General features: G+C 35.8%; 3 protein-coding genes across 6 annotated transcripts; 1 reads left to right on the forward strand and 2 right to left on the reverse strand.

Annotated features, from left to right (window-relative positions):
• Positions 1–6,311: 6,311 nt before the first annotated feature.
• LOC135077995 (V-type proton ATPase subunit D) lies at positions 6,312–12,730 on the reverse strand. Of its 2 annotated transcripts, XM_063972536.1 has the most exons (7): positions 12,603–12,730; positions 12,375–12,492; positions 11,933–12,080; positions 11,459–11,674; positions 10,114–10,244; positions 8,926–9,032; positions 6,312–7,089 (listed from the first exon to the last, which is right to left on the reverse strand). In XM_063972536.1, exons 1-6 carry the CDS (start codon positions 12,641–12,643, stop codon positions 8,946–8,948), a joined length of 741 nt encoding a protein of 246 aa, XP_063828606.1. In that variant the 5' UTR covers positions 12,644–12,730; the 3' UTR covers positions 6,312–7,089; positions 8,926–8,945. The 2 variants fall into 2 exon arrangements, with proteins under 2 accessions (XP_063828606.1, XP_063828607.1); XM_063972537.1 differs by lacking the exon at positions 8,926–9,032.
• A 92-nt stretch (positions 12,731–12,822) lies between these two features.
• Positions 12,823–15,931, forward strand: LOC135077993 (zinc finger protein 33B-like). Of its 2 annotated transcripts, none has more exons than XM_063972532.1 (4): positions 12,823–13,176; positions 13,257–13,672; positions 13,844–14,319; positions 14,906–15,931. In XM_063972532.1, exons 1-4 carry the CDS (start codon positions 13,045–13,047, stop codon positions 15,145–15,147), a joined length of 1,266 nt encoding a protein of 421 aa, XP_063828602.1. In that variant the 5' UTR covers positions 12,823–13,044; the 3' UTR covers positions 15,148–15,931. The 2 variants fall into 2 exon arrangements, with proteins under 2 accessions (XP_063828602.1, XP_063828603.1); XM_063972533.1 differs by having other exon boundaries at positions 13,257–13,669.
• LOC135077994 (uncharacterized) lies at positions 15,913–17,716 on the reverse strand. 2 transcript variants are annotated; one of them, XM_063972535.1, is made up of 6 exons: positions 17,339–17,716; positions 17,068–17,235; positions 16,826–16,988; positions 16,645–16,707; positions 16,329–16,551; positions 15,913–16,249 (listed from the first exon to the last, which is right to left on the reverse strand). In XM_063972535.1, exons 1-6 carry the CDS (start codon positions 17,531–17,533, stop codon positions 16,198–16,200), a joined length of 864 nt encoding a protein of 287 aa, XP_063828605.1. In that variant the 5' UTR covers positions 17,534–17,716; the 3' UTR covers positions 15,913–16,197. The 2 variants fall into 2 exon arrangements, with proteins under 2 accessions (XP_063828605.1, XP_063828604.1); XM_063972534.1 differs by having other exon boundaries at positions 17,065–17,235; positions 17,339–17,714.
• Between the last annotated feature and the right edge of the window lie 114 nt (positions 17,717–17,830).

Genomic DNA, 17,830 nt, shown 5'->3' on the forward strand with positions numbered 1-17,830 from the left:
AAAACCGCCTTGTAAGTTTTGATTAACTCTACCTACCTAAATCTAAATAAAAGCTTGTATTAGAAAGCTGTTTCCGACCAGTGTCATTACGCTACTTACATCTTACACGGGAATAATAACAGTGGGTAACATAATATTAGAATTAATATCCAGTTTCCGAGGAGTACTAAGTATTTCCGTGGCGAATGGCAACCCAGACAAGCAACGCCACACATTTTTATTGCAAAATAACACCTATTACAACTTACATAAGATGCTAGTGTGTCGCTTGATGCGCCGTTGTTTGTACCTATATGGGCCACAGGCGGCCTGATAAATAATAAAGTATGTGCAGAAGACTGGACTGCATGTCATTGGTCGCGCTCGATGTAGCAGGATGAATGGCTCAGCTGGGGCCACTATTCTGCACGATTTAACTAGAGATACTCAAATTAGAGAGTACTTACTCGATTATTAGTAATCGTTCTTTTCAGTTACATCCTGGGCTGAATAGTCATGAAATCAAATCTGACGTGATTTCCAGACGTGATCTTTTGCCGTTCATAAACCGAGTTTTCGCGTAAATACTAAACCAAGTTATTTAGCCAACCCGTTTTCGTTTTTTATCTCTAATACTTACTCATAAAATGCGAACTTAATGCTGGCACAAGTGAGAGAGACAGCGTTAAAGTAGATCAGTGTACTCGTAGCAGTTTTTTAGAATAGGCCCCTGGCATGCATCACAAATCGAGAATGAAATCAACGTCGAAACAGTAATTTATAAGCGTTATTATACATAGAAATTCGCATGTAGATTACGTGCAGTGCGGTAGGAAATATTTAATAAACCCTAGAACTTAACAGGCCCTTAAATTAATGGCATGGCGGCATTTTGAAGAAATTATTTAAATTCGATGGATTGTAAGTTAAATCGAAAACAACTTATTTCAACTTGTTTGCGAGTAATGAAATCAAAGAAAAATCATGAAAGGAGCTTCAAACATCTTCACACTCGGAAAAAATGTTGATCTAATAAAAGCCAAAATAAAATGTACAAAAAGCCTAGTGATTTTTCCGAGAATCTCAGCCATTCCCAAAGGTTTATTAGTTAATACTCGTTTATAAGTATTACGTTACATGTAGGGGCTAAATCCTATTTATATTTACCAGTAACTGGGAGGCAGGGGCGATATAAATTCAAGGAAATTAGACATATTCCATGATCTGCGATCAGAGCGTGTGTGGTGATGCAACATGAACGCAGCCAGAATCAGTAGGGCCATTCTATAATATAAAACACATGATATACCTACAACACACATGAGGTTTTTTTATGTCCTCAGAGTTTTGATATTGAAAAAGCGAAAAATCTTACAATGTATAAATCACTTTGTTCATTTTCTACTTTCTTTGGATATTAGGGGCTTTCTTCAACCTGAAATACCTAATTGAACTAGTAACTAAAGTTCTAAAAACCAATTTTTTTAAACAAATTAATCTATTAGGAATAGAGAGAAAAGGATTGGCAGGCTCTCTATCATCTCTACTTACAATGGAGTAGAGAAAACAAAAGATGAGCTATTTGGTAAAAATACCTGGGCTTTCTAAACTTTCCTACATTGTGCCCTTATGAATATTTACACGCCACATTACAGGCTCGCCTCGACAAACTTTGAATGATGGTGTGTAATATTTTCGAATAGATTTAACTACGCGGAATGTTACCGATGTATTAAACTTTCTTATTTTTTGACTCATTTCATGGCGATGGAGATAGAAGCATGAGCAAACACCATTATGATTTTATGTGTATCTTCTGGACGTATATATTCCGTACGTATTAGGCAACGTTAGTAAGCCTACATAAGTAGGTAACATAGTTCTTCTAATTTTGATGAATTTTTAGTTCAAAGCTGGACTACTACAATTGAAAAACAGAACCCTCCTTCTGATGCAGTCGGGTAAAAAGCGTCCCTAGGTTTGCGATGAGAGAATTTTTTGAGAGGTTTATTTCCTACCATGATTTTGGTAAGTATAGTAAGTACCACCAACATGTAGGTAATGAAATTATTTTGGTTACGTAAAATATGTTAAAGATTTATAACCACAAGGAATAGTAATTTTATAGGTAGGTATAAAAACAAAATGAAGACTTTTATTCGCTCTAAAGTTGCAAGCTTTGAAGCTTTTATAAGCGCGCAGTCTCCAATCGAGAAACTTTCAGTTTGATCGGACGTCATTTCCTCGCGAAACCCCTTGCTATTACCGCTTTAGGTAGGTATCATATTGCAAGAAGTCTTTTTTATCAAAATAGACATAGAAAGATCTAGTATACTACGGACGAGACGGCATGTAAAGTTAACTGAAATCAGTTGTAAATAGGATAGCATCTAGTTAATACAGGCAGTATACCGTTAATAAACAATTCTGCCACCATCGCTGCACGCTATCATTTCTACAAGTAGGTAAGTATTTCAATCAAATGACCTAGATAAAGTTCACCTTTTCTATTTTATAATATAAAGTGTAAAACGTGGAAACTTTACGTAGGTAACTGCGTTAGCGCATCGATTTCAGTTAGACACATTACCAATTGAAAATTCTGGTCATGAAATCATTTTTGTGATAAAAAAATAAGTTAAAACAATTCCATATTATAGCCTCTCAAGCCGGATACGTTTCAGCTAATACCTATTTCAACAAAGACTACCTTCATCATATGCCGGAGGACAGCCGAGTTTAAACAACTCGGTTCAAAATTAAATGAAGTTACCTACCTAGGTAAGTATCCCAACTCAACTGAATGATCAATGCTAGTTGCAAACCACCTTTTGTGAAAAAAACATAGCTACCTATTCTATTTCGATATATTTCAGCTAATATACAGAAAGGCAGAATAAGTGGATAAACCCTTCAACAGCGTTTAAGCAACTCAGTTCAAATGAAGTTACCTAAGTGAGTATCCTAACTGAATGACCAATGCTAATCGTAAACCACCTTTTGTGATAAAGAAAAAACATTTGCATTGCAGATACTTTTCAGCTTTCAGTCATAAAGTCCACCTTTATCTATCACAAAGCAGAAAGTGGAACCTATCGACAGCGTTTAAACAACTCGGTTCAAATCAAGTTACCTGAGTATCCCTTGGGAGTAAATATCCTAACTAAATGACCAATGTTAGTCCCAAACCACCTTTTGTGATAAAGAAAAAACATTGCAGATAGGTACATTTCAGCTAATATTCAGTTTTCAGTTATAAAGTCCACCTTTATCCATCACAAAGCAGAAAGTGGAACCTTTCGACAGCGTTTAAACAACTCGGTTTGGCTGTGATTCTATTTGCCCATAGCGAGCGAGCTGCGATCGATTGCGGTCTGGACGCCAGTTTGGGCGGGAACGTGTAATATGCCCGAATTCCTGCTAGAATAATAAACTGGAAGGCCAATGTGTGTACTGATTGTAATTTAAATACTTGCGAGTGCTGGCGACTTCGTTCGCTAAGTTTTAAAAACTTTAATTAGTTACGAAGTTATTGGGGTGAGGCACTACCGCACTAGCATCACTGTCTGATGGAACAGACACAAACTTCTGCGCTCATTAATATAAAGTTATATCATAAAACAAATAAATAAAAGCCTATTAGCAGGACTCATTACTTATGACTTTTAAAAAAGAGGTTCTCAGTTTTACCTGCTGTAAAACTGTAGTTTGTCCGCGATTAGTAGGTACAAGGGCTGATTTTTCAATAATAATATTGTCAATGTGCCATTGAACATTTAAGTTCAAGAATAATCTTCAATTAAGTTATCCGGCGATTGAAAAATCAGCCCTAAACTAAAAACACAACGAACAGATAGTTAAGTACTTTTGCTTTTACTCGTATAACAGTGGGACCTATTAAAGCTGTAAAACCTGTGAGAACGGAATTTAAGAGTAGGCGCACACCGTTGATTTTTCGTCGGCCGATATAGTTTAGCCGGGCAGTTGATCAGTATGGGCATGTATGGGAGTGCGCACACTACGCCGATCAATTTGGCCGATTTTTCATACAAATTAAAATCGGACACTATCGGCCAACTAAAAATCAACGGCGTGCGCCTACTCTAAAGCTTATCAACAAAAAAAAACAATATTCTGCATTAACAGCCAGTAACTAAATGATAAATGCAATACCAATGGTAGATACTCACCAAGCGTGTTCTACATTGATCTCGCAGAATACACCCCACGTCATAGTAAATGAAGATGCAATAATTCACCCCAGCCGAGGCAGGGATGCCCTTGTTGCTTACTTTACTCGACTTTTCAGCGGTGTTTTCTATTTAGGTAGAGCCTCAGATCATAGAAGGGTCCCTTCTATGATCTGAGGGTAGAGCTTATTCGATCTAAGTGAAACATAGGTACCTATAATTTTAAGTTACTGTATGGATAAATTGCTTAAGTGCAGCTTTGAAAGATAGAGAAAGACATCTAAGTAGGTCGCCTAAATGGTAAGTGATTTATTTGCCATAGCACCTACTAATGTACCTACTTAGATTCTGAGATGTAACTTGCTTGACTCAAACACAGTCCCATAATAATGAACGAAAGGTCTCAGGTCTCTGTTAGCTGGGCAACTGGCTGAAAAATAATTTCCATACCTCTACGAATTTAGGCGTATTAAATTTCATTTAGGGTAAAAAGTTTTTACAAAGCTCCCTCGATAGAAAATACTACTCGGCTCAACACTACCCACTGATCGATATGTCGGGCGACCTATCCGACGAGCGGTCGACTGGAGGGAAATTGGCCAGATGAATTCAGCTGATGAGTTATCGGCACCTCATTCAAATAGCATCACTGTCTCAAGCTGAGATATTGCTGAAATATTTATTTGAATAAAGTTTTGCGATAGACATTTTATGATCATTGTCTATTTCTTCGCTTTCTTCACGAAGTTTGTGACCTATGACAGCTGACACATGCTAAGCCAACAACTTTTAGAAAACAAGTCAAAATTGTCACTCACCGAAAGCAACAGTTATTCCAAAAATTCAAAATAAAAAGAGCAACAGCAACGTACCGATGAATACGCCGACTTTTTGCTAAGCGGGCCCGCGGTAAGATGAAACATGGGAGATGCCGTTCGCCCAGTAGCGAGGGCACGTGCGAGAGCTACTGCTCCGCCACGACCCTCAAGAGTAGGAGGACCTACAACAGGATTAAAGTAGGCCTTCGGCGTTCCATCCCTGCGGCCATCGTGCTCTGGGCCTTCCACAAGATCCCCTCCCACCAAGGCCTCACATCCCGACGAGTGATCAACTTCCTAAAGAAACACTACAAAGTCGTCGACGACCCCGACCGGACTGGCAAGTCCATAGGCGCCATGCTACGATGCGCAGTAGATTTCGGCCTACTGGAAAAACGCGGCAAAAAATATTACCTATCCTCGAAAATACGTTGATGTTCAAAACGAGGCCGTCTGTGTTTGTAAGACCGTAAGATTGTTATCCCTAAAATATAAGTACAAGCGTATTGGAGTCTTATCATTTCTAGTCCGTATGAAACGATTGTGATGTTTTATTTGTGGCGTTATCACACTCACACGCATATCGATTCGATAATTTAGAAAGGACGAGGATACTTTTTTAATTACTCGCCAGATCTGGATTTGACGAACGAAGGTAATGATTATTTTAACATGGAACTTGGAAGACCATGCATTTCTCATAATCATTCGATTAGTTTTCGAGGCATTATCTCTCACAGTCTGTAAACGTGTTAGCTAGGTGAAATATTTTATAATCTTAATTGCTGTAATAGTTAATTATTGGTAAGACAACGCACCACGAATTGATACTGGCTAATGCTAGATTTAATTACGTGGTAATGGGAAGAATCTTTCACCAATTTAGCTTAGCTCAGTGAGCTTTTACATGTTTTTATTTCCACCACTTAGCCAAGTTAGAAGTGTTAGGACGGAATTGAGGTCAATTTAGTTGTCTTAACTGCGTTACTTCGTTCGTGGATCCTGCGCTTCTAATTCACGCCTATCAATGCTGTCAATGGTAGGTTCTTTCAGTTGAAATATTCTAGATTTTTAATGCAGTTTGTCTGGAAAAAGTCACTTCCTAGCTTTACAGAAGTCTACTTTCCTAGTACATTTTGTTGTTGTTTGTGAATCTTGTGAGTGACATAGTTACCTACTTATGTATGTGTGTGTAGTGTAGAGACAAAACAATATTTAAAACCAAAACCATTCTTGGGGCTTACCGAAAGAATCGATATTGCTAAGAACTTTTACCTCTGGGTTATAATCGGGTAACTACGATATTTTTTAAATCAAACAACGATTCAATAGTTATAATAATATTTTTAATATTTCGCTTCACAAACTTGTATTTACATGATTGCTTACTTAAAATATATAGTTATATACCAAACAACATTTCAAAAAAACTATAACATTTTGGGTGTACTTATTCAGAACTTATGCATCATAAAGCGCTATGAATTCATCTATTACCGCCTATTGAAGAACGAAATATGATGGAATGCTTTCATACCTAAGCGAGGACATCGTCCATTGAAAATACTTAGTTAATAATACCATTGCACTTCAAACGTTATACAGAGAAAAGTTAAATATCCAAGCGCGATTTAACACTTTAACATTGACAACAATACAGTATTTACAACGTTACTGAACACTGTATACCTACGTTCGTGCAGTCAAGTGGTTAAGTAAACTAATTGGATCTCAAATTCATTAAGCCATTTTTCGAGACCGAAAATATTGGGGGTTAAACACTCAAGAAAAGTCTGTCACACTCAACTGCAACATTCGTTGATAACAATTTAATACATTAGAGGCATAATATCCTTTAATATCCTTAAAACTCTACATTGACCTTACAGTGCAGTTGCCAACGTACTCGTTCACATACGTTGTTACGACGATTTTTTCACACTTGACCTACATCGCGTGTTATGAAGGAACTTGACTGCACGTCTACTAAAGAATATTTGTGAACTATATGGGGTCTAGAACAGGATGTCGTTCTCGGTGTCATCGAGAAGATTGGAAGAGTCGCTTTGGTCGATTCCGGCGGCCTTCAGTGCGGCTTTTCTCTGCAATTAACATTTTTATCAATGGTATCTGTAGGTTAATTTGTGGCACCCGAGCAAAGGCTTTTATGTGCTGCTAGACAGGCTGTTTTGAACTAAGATATCGCTCACTTAGGCCCAGAACAGACGGTGAAACGAAACTGCAACTGCTAGTTACTTTTGAGTTGCATCTAAGTTTCTGCCATAGCGTCCGTTGAGAGACCACACATGACGCGACCAGTTTGAAACTTTCAGTTTCAGTTTCATTTATCAGAATCATCAGAAAGTTGCAGTTTCGTTGCAGTTGCGTTTCACCGTCTGTTCTGGGCCTTAGATTTGATAAGTACCAAAAATGTATATAGTCGATATGCCGCACGGGGCACGCAAGGTCCGCAAAGATTAGTTGTCAAAATGTTGTCTTTAGGTGCAGTTTGTTGCACGATTTAAAATTGTTTTGGTAACGGTCAAATTCACGCTCCGTTTTTTTATTTATTCTGAACAGCTAGTCTTAGAGTAGAACTTAGAAGTCTTTGCACCCGACATGTAATTTTCAACCGTAAGCTCGCAAGCTAAAACCAATCGATGCTTTAGTCGTACACAAAAATCCAATTCAGTCACATGAATTCAAATTATAACGTTAATTTAGTTGTTTTTACTTAAAAATGTACTTTATGTGGGCACATAACCACAGTCTCACAACACAAGATAATTCAACATTGATTAAACACTAAAAATAATTAGCATTGTAATAAAACCATTCGTAAATACAACAATAAGAGTAACAACAAGTCGTGTTTTCATAAACCCTTAGCCTAGGCGCAGACCATCGGATTTTTCGTCGGTCGATAGTTTAGTCGGGTAGTTTATCAGTATGGGCATGTATGGAAGTGTGCTCATTACACCGATTTGATTTGGCCGATTCTTCATACAATTTAAAATCGGGCACAACTATCGGCCAACTAAAAATCGGTGGCCTGCGCCTAGTCTTATTATTTCAAACGAAACAAAACAACGTGATAATAATAACAAACCTGTGGATAATTAATTAATTAGTAAAAAACTGAAGTTTTAGTAAAATGAATTAGACACGACATCCTCAACCAGAGACAGAAAAACCAGAAACCCAAAATGAACGATGCGAATGATCAGTTTTGGTGAAACCTGATGACGAATGAGAGAGAGAGAGGGATGTAGGTGCGACGTGACGACACAAGATTGAGGCAGATTGAGGCAAATTGAGGCGAGTGGTCGAGTGAGGCAGAGCTGGGCTCTGAAAGCGTTGGTCTGCTTAAACTACCCGGCCGTGCCTTGTGATTGTGAAATAATGGCGATTCTATACGGCTATCCTCAGGTTTAAAAGACATTTTTCTGACATATAATTTATGTAGGGCTAGAGTTCTCGAGAAAAACTTCAACTTACAGTTTTCGTGAAAAACACCGTTTATTGTCCAATTAAAGAATGTTTGTCTACTAACTTTAAATTTTAAACTGCTAAATCAAAAGGAAAATTTATTTTTAGATTCTTACCACAAGGGCGCCAATTAAAGCTATCAAGTCTGTCACTGGGCTACACTATTTCAAATAAAAAATATTGAAATTAGGTATGGAGTCCAGAGGGGCAACACTATCAACATATTTTTTAGTTTTTATTAGATTTTTATTGATAGCAAAATAAATGTAATTTAATTCTCGGTAATGGTACCTAGTTACCGAGTACAGATTTTAAAAATAATGGCAATCTTTAATAACCAAATATTACATTTCAAGAACGCTAAATTCTAAATGCTACCAAAACCTACTACGCCGATAAAACCCGCCAAAACTCCCAAATCACAAGTGCACCGGCCGGGCAGTACCTACCACGACACCGCACGAGCGGCCTAGAACAGCAGGTCCTCGTCACCCTCATCGAGGAGGTTGGCTATACCGCGCACGTCACTCTCAGCCAGCCGGAGGGCGGCTTTTTTCTGCAAACCACAACAATGGCCGGTCAGCATTTTCTTTTTTGGCTCGATTTTTTTTTTATAAAAAGGCAAAGGCATTGCCGTACAGCCAAGTCTTCCGTTTCTATCAGCTGATTTTCATCTCATAGATATGCGCGCTTCTTTTTTTTTATTTGTACTTTTTGGTTTTTTATTTAATGTTTTAGGGCATTGGTTTATACCTTTTGGCCATAGTTCCTTTTTTCGCAGCCAGTGTCTGTGTTGGATTATTATTTTTGTCACGACACGTTTTATAACGAAGCTACGCATTAGTGACATGAATGTGTTATGAAATATCGCCTCAATATTTTTAACTGGAACTAATTTATTTAGGCTCGTGTGTGAGTGCTTCCGAGATCTTCAATCCTGTTAAGTTGGCGAAATAAACGCAATAAAAAATGCAGAATTATGATTCTAATCTAATCTATTTAAAACAATGCAAACTTATAAAAGTTATCAATCATGCATAATAAACTTAGCCAGCTGTGGAAGACATAAAATAGAAAGAACCCAGGTTAAATATAATAATCTGTAAATAAGTAATATTTTGTCTGTAGAGTAGAGGTAACAGATTAATTGCTTCACGTCCACAATGTTAAAGTTATAATAATGTTTCAAGCGAAAGTATCTAAAAGTTAATCAAAGGGCCCAATTCCAAGAATTAATGAAGTCATTCCTATTCTTCTAACACAATATCAACATGTTTCTTTATGTAAAGTTTGAAAAGTCATAGATATTGTCTACTCTCCAATCTCTAAAGAAGAAGAAACTGAGCTTTATTTCAGAGATTACAATCTCAGAATCGAGCCCAATGTCAGTATACCCCAAATGAATAGAACAGAGCCCCGATTACGGTAATTTTTAACGTCAACAATCCAGACACGCTTCTCGATTCTGCGATACGATTGGTCGTTCAACAGCGTACGTCAGCTGTTTTGACCAATCGTATTGCAGAATCAGAAACGCGTCTGGATTGTAGACGTTAAAAGTTACCGTAATCGGGGCTCACATTAATTCTGAAACCAATGGAAATAAGTAGATCAATGATAAGCGACATGCAACTTACAGCTTCTGCCTTATCCTTGATGATCTTCTTCTTGTCCTGGATCTTCTTCAGCCGGTAGAACTCCTCACGCTCCAGCTCGTCAAGCTCGGAGATGATGTACGCTAGGGTGCGCTCCAGTCGTGGGATGATCACTGCAAACGATAAACAGGTATTTGTAAAAGATACACACAAAAATCCTGTGTCACAACAAAAAAATCTTCCAAATACAAACCTAGATGAGAATAAGAATAATTTTATTACTGCATAAAAACTTAGCCCAAGATAAAACTAAAAGCAGTCTGCATTCTTTAGTCTAGTAGTTAAGTACAGTCACGGAATGAAAAGGTTCGTCACCTTAGTGTCGGTTTTCGCTTGCACTAGGTACTGTAAGAGTCAAAGCTGCCAACATAACCGTGCAAGAAACAGTGCTGCTAACATTTAAATAAATATGACGTTTGCTAACGAATAAGGTTTTGCTTGTTTATTTTTCTATCCCATCAGTGCAATGTTACAAAATGTAGTTTTTTTTATTTAATAGATAATGGCAGGTTGAACCAACAAGAAGGTTTTAGTTTATCAATCATAATAATCTTCTTGACAAGTTAAATCGTCAAACAACTTTGATCTGAATAATTTTGAACTTTACTGATGAACAGTTAAAGATTATTTTCTCCAACTCGAGATTATTTTGTAACATAGTTTCAAAAGGTAATATGTGCTCGTGATTCGTTGAAGGAATCAATTTGAAAACTGACGAACCTTTTCATTCCGTGACTGTACATTATGAACCATGTTGCTTTGGAATCGATATCTGGGATCGTCGACAGAAAGCCGCCAAATTAGCATCGCTTACATCACTCATGAGATACTGCAGTAGCCTGACTGCTTTACAGTTTTGCAATCACTTGTTTGTTCCTCATGATAGTAGTCAATTGGCATTAAACCAGAGACCTCTCGATTAATTTATTGCTAACCAAAAAGAAGAATACCACTCCACGTATAGTGACATAATTCGTCGCCTACATCTCAAAGGGGCAAACATCACACAGTCAAAAATTTAGCTAAGTATACAGAATACTCCATTCTTCAGGCACTATGTCGTTTTTTGCTCTCCTGTACAGTTAAAAAAAAATTCGCACCGAAAAATTTTTTCACATCGAATAATTTCTTGCAATTGATGCACCAAATTATAAAACAAAACTAGAATTACTTTGTCTTTAAAATACTACAATCGCTTTTTTATTTGCAATGCAAACGTAACGAATAAAATCTATTTTGGCTAGGTATATTTAGATTCATAAATCTAAAGAATAAATTCTACTCTGCTGAACTCTAAAAACATTTTGATAAGTTATGCTTATCTTACCGTGCTCAATAGCATTCACACGCCTGTTGGTGATCTTGATGACCTCATCCAGGGTCACGAATGAGGTCTGCAAAGAAGCCAGCTCTACTAGCAGTTTGACAGCACTCTGGAAGTTCTTCTTCAGCTTGGCCAGTTGTTGACCACCACGGGCCAATCCGGCCAGTTCGTATGTGTCTGAGCCATCCTGGTACGACTCGAAGATTGGGAGTGTCACACCTGTAATTGGCAATGAAGAATATTGTTTTTACTGTCTCATTCATCTTCTTTTACTTGTTATTAATTAACAAAATTAATTTCTTTTTTGTTTGATTAACAAGGATTAGAATAAAGAATCTCAAAAAAAGTGTAGTGTTAGAAAATGTCACGCTAATAAATTAATTACCCATTTAAAATCACAATTACTATTGTCTAAACACAAAGAAGAAGTAGAAGACGAAAGAAAATTTCCTTTTAAGTACAGAACAAAGCACATACCAGCAACATTGTCCTTTTTGGAGCGGATCTTGATCTGAGCCTTGGTGACATTCTGTAGCACCACTTGATTGAAGTCACCAGTCGTAAACTTAGCTTCGGCCAGTGAAAACGCAGCTTCTTTCATCACTTCACCCATAAGGGTTTTTGTCTGTAAATATAATTATAAGGATTACCTCAGATTCGAAGATTTTTTAGAAATTTCCAAGGCTACTGTTTCTATATAAGTATATTCATAGTTTTTCTCGTAACAATTAATTAAGAACTTATATTCTAGAGTAATATTTGCTCATTTATTTATTCCAAAAACAAAATACATTGTATAGGCAAAATTCATTGTGAGTATATAATGTCAAAATTATTATTTAATTTGATCAATAATGGAAAAAAAATTATGATACAATTTATTGCTATCAGCATAGATACCAAAAGGTGCTAAACTTACCTCAATAATTTTGCTCAGGATCATACGAAACCTGACTTGTAAGGCATCAGCCTTCTTCTTCAAGAGTCCATGGCCTTTTTGTGCTCCAGCCAAACGAGCTTTCATCAACATCTGAGCACTAGAACCAGAAAATAATCCATGAACCAATTGAACCCAACCCAAAACATTTTAACACATTTTATAAAGAGTTTCTCAAGTAAAAGAAAGTTATATTCTAGTAATACTCACCCCCGAGAAGGGAAAATCGCTAATCTATCTTTTCCTGACATTTTTAGTTAAGATTTATTTGCGTTTTATCCCAAATTCAGGATTTTTAGCTCACAATCCCGATCACCTGATGACAGCAATAGATGATAAAACAAAATTGTCTATGGCTGGTCTTGTGATCTCTCAAGAAAAAAAGTAAAATGTTTCGTGCGGAAACTAGATTCCCAAAAAAAGATAAAACGTTAAAATATGATCGAATAGAAAAAAAAAACAAAATGTCAAAAAATATTGACATTTGTAATTAAAACAACAATGGCGAAATTTTAATTATTAGGTAAAATTATGGATTTAAAGTGGATGAAGTAAAAATGAATGTGAATAATTTATAGAATTTAGTATAGGCAACAAAACGTTTTTAATAATATACGACTTGAAATATTTTGAATAGTAGAAACATTAAATTATGAATCCCGAAAATTCGTCAACTCTGTGTCGAGTTTGTCTGGAGGATGGAGCAATTTATCCAATTTTTGATTCTAAAAATGATATCGGAGACAGTATATTTTCCAAACTATCACGGTGTATGAAGGAGAAGGTAATATCATAAACGAATTGTTTACTCCCAGTAGCTTAATTTCTTGTTTTTATAATAACATAATTGTTTTGCAATTACAGATAGAAGACGTTGATGGATTCCCTAGGAAGATTTGTTCGCTATGCAACGACACGTTGGAAACAGTTATAAACTTTATCAATAAGTATAAAGAATCAAGTAAAATACTACAAAGTGGATTACTTATTGTGAAAAATGAGAATGATGATACACATGTCTACAGTGACCACTATTCAGAGGTAGAAATCGAAATTAAAAACATTAAAACTGAACCTGAAGTAGAATTTGAAGACGGTTTTGATGATAATGTATGCCTTATAGACTTGATAAAGCCGTTGAAGCTGAAGATAGACTCTAAAGAGCTCACAATAAAAAAGACTAAAACGTCGACAAGCAAAACTCTGTCGAAAAACAAAACCAATAAGATTGCATCTTCATTGCTAGAAGGTGAATTCACATGGACTGGTGATAAATGGTGGTAATATTTGTGTTATATTATCTTCTTTCCCCTACTAGAATTTCCAATTTTAAACCAATTGGATAATTCCATTTATATTTTACTTAAAGAATGCCTCTTTTGGTGTTCAAAAAATTACTTCTTCTGTCTGAAAGTATTCAATTAACACTAAACTAAAAATTTGAATTTCAGTTTAAAATCCAACTCCCTTCAGTCAACTTTAAAACAAGAAAGTAAAGTCAAAAAGAAAATACCAAACCAAGGTACACAGCACCGGGAGATAAAACTTAAATTGCCAAAAATAAAAAAACCTAATCCACCAAAATTGTGTGATATCTGTGGAGAAGTGTTCAAGAACCAAGACAAACTGGCCATTCACAAAAGAAAAGTGCATTTCAAAAACCCTGTATCATGTCCACAATGTTCTAGAATGTGTGTATCAGAATACTATTTAAAGAGACATATAAAAAGGAGGCATGATACAGAAAAGAACTTTATATGTGCGACGTGTGGACGTAGGTTTGCATTCAAAGGGGAGCTGAGCAACCACCAGAGAATAGTTCACGAGAAACATCTAATGAAAAAGAAGATGTTTGCATGTAAATTTTGTGACAAGACATATAAATGTGCTAAATCTATTATAATACATGAGAGATCTGTTCATACAGGTAAGTTGAATCAAAATTAATGTTATAAATGAAAACTGTCTAAATAAACTAATTTAGGTGAAGTGCTCTAGAATAAGTACATAAGCAATGTTCTGTTACTAAAACCTGAAGAAAGAAAATAAGAAATGTATACCTAATTGGATTATTATTGCTAAATAGGTGGCAGCAAAGACAAAAATATGTATTTATTTCTCTTTGCACTTACAAGAAAGAGTCCACCTCAAATTCTATTTCGTTTCAGCCGAAAGACGTCCACTGCTGGACAAAGGCCTCCCCCAAGGATTTCCACAAAGGACCGGCCTGCGCCGCTTGTATCCAGGTACTTCCCGCGACCTTCACCAGATCGTCGGTCCACCTAGTGGGAGGCCTGCCCACGCTACGTCTTCCAGCTCGTGGTCGCCACTCAAGAACTTTCCTGCCCCAGCGGCCATCAGCTCTTCGAGCTATGTGCCCCGCCCACTGCCACTTGATTTTAGCGATTCTGCGGGCTATGTCAGTCACTCTGGTTCTCCTACGGATCTCCTCAAATTCTATTTAATTGTTTGCTAACGAAATAAACATTTTCATTATCTTTTTATTATTACAGGTCAAAGACCAGCAGAATGTACTGTATGTGGTTCAAGCTTCTACCATGAAGACTATTTGAAGGAGCACATGCGTCTCCACACAGGTGAAACCCCCTTTAAGTGCCCCATTTGTGGACGAGGCTACGCACAAAGGGGCAACATGAAGAGCCATCTACGGATACACAGGTTAGCTGAATTAGATGCCACTACGTTAAGCAAACTAAAACCTAATTATTTGAAACTTTTGAAAGATTTTCGATAAATTTGATTTTGTTTTTAGCACGTTACATTTTTAACTTGCTGCAAAGAGCAGCCACTTTTTTTAACTTTTAAGTATCAACACGGGAAATTGGGTTAATATTTAACTTGCATTTCTTTTTGTAACCTAAACTTCTTGTAGGCACATTGTTTTGTAAATAAATGTTTATATTGTTACATAAAATTAAGCTGAGTTTAATATTGTTTTCGAAATTACGTAAATATTTTACAAAATTGTTAAAATTTTACTTGTGGGTGTCAATTTAATATTGTATGTTAGAATTTATACTGTTGTCTTAAAGATTATAATAATATCTCTTTATTTTACAAGCATGTCAATATTTTCCTGGTTTTAATTGCATAATTTTTATACAGAGGTGTTTATGTATCAGCTATGAAAGTACCTAGGTACCCAAATAGTTATGCATTATTGTTTTTATTTTATTAAAACTTAGTCCTACATTATTATTATAAGAATGTTTTCGTCCTTATTAGTGATATTTTATTAAAGGTACCATGGTCCATGTCATGGGGTTTCTATGGGTGATAAAGTGATAAAGATTTGTATCACCATAATGTTATGCCAATAGCCTCAACCATGATGTTAATTTAAGTCAATGCATTTTAAAATATTGTCTTCTCATAATTTTAAAATATTTTCTTCACATCTCTTTTTCCTACATATTACCTTAAAAGTTATGTTTCTTTAAAAAAGGTTTTTTTGTTGAAAGTTTAAACTTGTAAAATAGTAATAATAAAAATCACTCAATAAAATAAATGGAATATTATTTATTTGTCTTTCTGATTGCATATAATATCTACAAATTCCATAGTATTTAACTTAACAATAAAAATCTTGTAACAATACCACAGTCTTGTGCTTAAACTCACAATTTTCCTTTGCCACAGGAACATAAAGCTTGATAATAAAAAATCATCATCATCTCAGCCATAGGACATCCACTGCTGAACATAGGCCTCCCCCAATGCTTTCCATGTTACCCGGTTGGTAGCGGCCTGCGTCCATAATAAAAATAATACAATGTATTCTCAACTAAACAGCATTATTAAACCGAATATTCCCATTTCTTGCATGTTCTACCAATCTGTAAGGAAAAAAATCAATTATGTAATGGCAGATCCAAAATGCAATATGTTTCACTTTACAATAATTAGAATCCTTACTCCTTCAATGATGTTGATATATCTCTGAAACATTTCAACTTTTCCTCTTCAATATTCGTCAAATAATTAATTTTGTTCATTTCCATCTCTTTCAGTCTCAGTTCTTCTCCTTTCAGCTTCAACTCTAAGGCTTTTAAACGGAGTTCCTCACTTTTTTGTACTTTATCTTTAGGCATCACTTTCTTTAGGTCCTGTAATCTTATTCTTCTTGTAAAGAATCTCTCTAAAACATAAATAAGAAGGTATATTTTATGTCCTACATCAGGGAAGTATAACAATATCAAGGGAATGGGGTTGAACACTTATAAATACATACCACTTTTACTATTTGTGTCTGATCCTGAAGAATCTTCAAACTTTTCCTTTGAGTTATCTGCAACTACAAACAAGAGTTATGAATTATTTATCACTCATATCTTTTTTAATTCTTTTGATATTAGGCAATTTATAGACTGTTGACAATGTTAATTAAATAATTTTAACATTAAATTAATTACCATTAGGCATATTAACGCTGTAAAATTGGGTTTCATTTCTATTTGTGTGGCCCTGTTGACTACTTTCATCTTCCAGATCCTGGTCACCGTTTTCTTCTTCATTGAAAATCATGCATTCAACTTCTGGGTCCGCATTGTCTGATAAGTATTCTTTACTCACTGTCTGTAAGTGGAAAATTGTTTTAGATTTCAAATTTAACAATTTACTTCAATAGATCTACAGTTAAAAAAATCTTTACCACTCCAAACTGCTGATGCTCTGGCAGGTCATCTACAGGGTATTCTATTAGTTTCAATAATCTTAATTCAAGATTAGTTAAAGCTGAAACTGGCTGTTCACAATCATACTGTTTACGTTTCAGAAGTATGTTTGCTTTTTTCTTAGTTTTAGTTTTCCAGTCTGTCCACATCTGAAAAACAAGATGATTTCTTAAATTGAAAACGGTCAATATTGTTTTATATGGTAGCAATAATAATGATAAATAGATTTAAGTTGCTAAATTAGGAACCAACCTTGCACCATTTCCAAGTATTCTTATAAACGCCACCATCAACGGAATTCAGCTGAGTGGCGATACGTTTCCAGAAGCACTGTTTGGTAGTGTACGTATACATGACTTTCCCGTGTAGAAGCACTCCATCTTCACTCAATAAATCCAACAACTTCTTCATTTGTGCTGGGATGACCCTACCTCTAGTGCTACTCATTGTAATCCTACGTTAAGCGGTGGTAGACCTGTATTGACCCAACCAAAAGCTTTCACCGCAACTCACACTGTCAAAGTTATCGAGGCATTACCAATTTTATAAATCAATTATAAGGATAGCTTGAGATAGCTTTCTTTTTCATCCCATTGCACGATTTTCCAACCAAACAACAACTTTTGTTATTTTAACGACTTATCGTAAATGTCATTTTACTAGGCATATGTCAAAGTGTCATCATCACAGAGGATTATTCATTGAAAGTGGAGACGTCTAGACAAAGTTTCCATAAATAACTGG

The sequence above is a fragment of the Ostrinia nubilalis genome, chromosome 14, assembly GCF_963855985.1.
Source record: "Ostrinia nubilalis chromosome 14, ilOstNubi1.1, whole genome shotgun sequence".
Classification (NCBI taxonomy): domain Eukaryota; kingdom Metazoa; phylum Arthropoda; class Insecta; order Lepidoptera; family Crambidae; genus Ostrinia; species Ostrinia nubilalis.

What these genes read in the sequence shown, in the direction of transcription:
- LOC135077995 (XM_063972537.1), bottom strand. Translation starts at nt 12,643, where the DNA reads ATGTCAGGAAAAGATAGATTAGCGATTTTCCCTTCTCGGGG. An exon ending in TGTGAATGCTATTGAGCACG is followed by an intron (nt 10,245 to 11,458) that starts GTAAGATAAGCA and finishes TATCGTTTGCAG; the next exon opens with TGATCATCCCACGACTGGAG. An exon ending in TCAAGGATAAGGCAGAAGCT is followed by an intron (nt 7,090 to 10,113) that starts GTAAGTTGCATG and finishes TGTTAATTGCAG; the next exon opens with AGAAAAGCCGCACTGAAGGC.
- LOC135077993 (XM_063972532.1), top strand. Translation starts at nt 13,045, where the DNA reads ATGAATCCCGAAAATTCGTCAACTCTGTGTCGAGTTTGTCTGGAGGAT. An exon ending in TGGACTGGTGATAAATGGTG is followed by an intron (nt 13,673 to 13,843) that starts GTAATATTTGTG and finishes TTTGAATTTCAG; the next exon opens with TTTAAAATCCAACTCCCTTC. An exon ending in TGAGAGATCTGTTCATACAG is followed by an intron (nt 14,320 to 14,905) that starts GTAAGTTGAATC and finishes TTATTATTACAG; the next exon opens with GTCAAAGACCAGCAGAATGT.
- LOC135077994 (XM_063972534.1), bottom strand. Translation starts at nt 17,533, where the DNA reads ATGAGTAGCACTAGAGGTAGGGTCATCCCAGCACAAATGAAGAAGTTG. An exon ending in CAGCGTTAATATGCCTAATG is followed by an intron (nt 16,708 to 16,825) that starts GTAATTAATTTA and finishes TCTTGTTTGTAG; the next exon opens with TTGCAGATAACTCAAAGGAA. An exon ending in AGACACAAATAGTAAAAGTG is followed by an intron (nt 16,552 to 16,644) that starts GTATGTATTTAT and finishes TTTATGTTTTAG; the next exon opens with AGAGATTCTTTACAAGAAGA.